Source organism: Morone saxatilis, unplaced genomic scaffold (assembly GCF_004916995.1).
Source record: "Morone saxatilis isolate NCDOM2014 unplaced genomic scaffold, NCSU_SB_2.0 Contig11, whole genome shotgun sequence".
Lineage (NCBI taxonomy): Eukaryota > Metazoa > Chordata > Actinopteri > Moronidae > Morone > Morone saxatilis.
Window position 1 is genome coordinate 20,334,999 of NW_023339663.1, and position 2,815 is coordinate 20,337,813.

Sequence of the window (2,815 nt, forward strand, 5' to 3'; positions counted from 1 at the left end):
AAGTATATGTCTGACTTAACCCATTACTTCTAAACACTGAAATAGATATAATATAATAATAATAATAATAATAATAATAATAATAATATAAAAAGTAGAAAAAAACAGTATTTAAAATAGAAAACGGTACCTATGAAGGGTGTATTAAAAAAGAACATACAGTTGACTGCCTGAACACATAAACAAGACTGTCTGACTGACCACTTCCAGTCCAAATAGAGCATCAGCAATGGAAGGACACCAAAACCTGTGTATTCACTTAATTTGTGTTGTAATAAACAGTCATAGATTACACAAAAACTCAATTACGTGCTGCCAGTTGTGCAAACTTCACTTTTTTCTCTCTTTCTTCGTCAGCATGTCGACGACAGATGGCGCCTTGCGCTTTACCCCTAAGGGGAAAACATAAAAAAAAAATACTGAAGAAGTATTATTTAATCTAAACATGACTAACAGCCAATGAGATAAACCTCCTATAAAAGCCCGTGTTTCTTACAATACCTTGCTTTTTGCTGGGTGATTCTGCAGGGTCTGTGGATCTCTTGGCATAAGCTAACTTCATCCTCTGGATATTCTTTTTGCTGATCACTTCATGCTGCACAATAGGATGTGGGTAGTCTTTACCCACAATGCATCCTGCTGCCTGCTGGACACTGCGTGGAGCTTTCCAAGGCTCATAGATATATGCAGCTGGGAACTTCTTCAGAAGAGGAAGGTACTTTCTTTAAAGTAGAGTAGAGGCAAAATTATTTCATAATAATACTCGTATCATACCTTGAGCTTTTTAGGGTTGTGATCTTACTTGATGTAGTCTCCATTTTTGTCTGTCTTCTTGCCAAATGCGACAGGGGAGTAGACCCTGAAAAACTGGTGGAAGAAGGCACTTGCTGAGAGCCACATCCAATTCCCAGCATTCAGAGCCCAGTCGCCATCCAATAAAAGCTCCTCAAACACCTTCAGGAGCAGTGAACAAAATGTTAGAGCTCTATTCCACCGATTTAGCATTACACTGAATGACGCTGTCAGACTCACAATGGACAGTTTTTTGGACTATAATCTGATTCTAGCCAACTTGCTTTGATGATTTCAACTCTTAATATTTCTAACAGTAGTTTGTAGTATATTGCAGTGCCAAACAGATATGTAGCAAATCTATATGCACTTATTAAAGGTTAGTCTAGTTAGTTTAAATTATTGTTCAGATTACAAAAATCCTTTTGCAAAGCCATTTCATCAAGACTTAGTGGGGTGTCATTTTGCAGTTGTTTACCACACACTGTAGACATGTACCATGGGCCTGGATGGTTTTGTGCTTGTTCTTTGATAAAGATGACATACTGCCTAACTTAATCTAAAGTAGCAATAAAGGAAAGCTTGTTTACAAACCTTCTGCCCTTCTTCCCAGCTGATCCACAGATCTCCCCTGGTGAGAAAACAAGCAACAGCATGTCTGGCCAGATGGTGGATCCAGCCCTCCTGCCTCAGCTGAGTCATGATGGCATCAATGAATGGGAAACCAGTGCGAGCCTTCAGGGAAATGCAAATGGTGGATGATGGGAAATATTTATGATACAGGAAATTAGATGATCTCTAATTAACAGTGATCCTACTGAATTATCATGATAACTCTTCTTCCAAAACCAAAACTCATCTTTTTTTCATTCACCTCTATTTCAAATAACTTTAAAGTACCTCTGTCCATGCAGCCAGATATTCGGGGTTCGTGTCCCAATCCACCTGGGTACATACAGAGTTGCCCTCCATCTTGTTAAAGTTAGGGATTCCCACACTAGCTGTGTAGTAGAACTCTCTCCACAGCAGCTGACCATGCAAGGAAACTGGAGGGTCTGAGTGCTTCTTCTACAAAGGTCATACATACATTTGAAAGTTAGTTTTTTTTTCTTCTTACTGTTGAATTTCATTAAAAATGTAGGAAATTGAAGTTAAAATACCATTATAGACCATCCGTTATGCAGCCTTGTTCATTGCGTAGAATACTACCTATAAAACCTGCACCGTGATGGGGACACTCACCCCCTGATAGACGTCTGTCAGCCTCCACCAGAAGGTGCGTGCAGACAGGCAGCCAAAGGTGACATACGGACTGAGAACAGTGGTGCTGGGGGTCAACGAGTTTGGGGACGTCTGTGGCTTCTCAAAGCTACACACCCATCCCTGAAGTAAGAAAACAGATACAACATGTAAATCACACAGAGCACATATGTGTCTCTGTCCGAACACCCAGGTTCAGTGAAGCATTCTTTATTGCTGGTTTGGATGTTGGTTGGATTTTCTTAGATAATCTCTTATTTCTATACATCTCTGTAGGGCTGCAACGATTCCTCGAGTAACTCGATTACAAAAAATAATCGAGGAATTTCCTCTGCCTCAGAACGCTTGTTTAATTTAAATGTTAAAGTCACGTTTCGCACGGATCTCTTCTTTAGTGTGACAAACCCTGTGCTTCCTGACTAGTGTTGAAGTAAGCTGTGCTCTTTCAGCCTTATACACGGCGTTATTTTTTCAGTAACGGAGTAATTAATTACTTTACCGTTACTGAGAATGTAAAGTGGCGTTACTACAGTGTGGTTGAATGAAGCGGTGTCAGGCTTCACCGGGACCGAAAACAGTGAAAACAGCGAAAATGAGCAAACGCAGCAAAGCGAAAGTAACAAGAGGAAGAGACAGAAGATGTGGGATTATTTTAAATTAAAAATTAAGGACAACATCGTGGTGTGTGGACATTAAAGATGGAGCTGGCGTACTGCAGTCTGAAGTCATTTTATTTATTTTTATTGGACATTTTGACTGAAAC

General features: G+C 39.8%; 1 protein-coding gene across 1 annotated transcript in view; it reads right to left on the reverse strand.

Moving 5' to 3' along the window:
* Positions 1-232: 232 nt before the first annotated feature.
* Positions 233-2,815, reverse strand: part of LOC118320954 (cryptochrome-2-like) — a 6,068-nt gene continuing 3,485 nt past the window's right edge. Inside the window, 6 exon segments of the mRNA XM_035652083.1 lie at positions 233-392; positions 502-722; positions 803-954; positions 1,387-1,527; positions 1,693-1,860; positions 2,035-2,175. Coding sequence (XP_035507976.1) covers positions 331-392; positions 502-722; positions 803-954; positions 1,387-1,527; positions 1,693-1,860; positions 2,035-2,175 — 885 coding nt within the window. The 3' untranslated portion in view covers positions 233-330.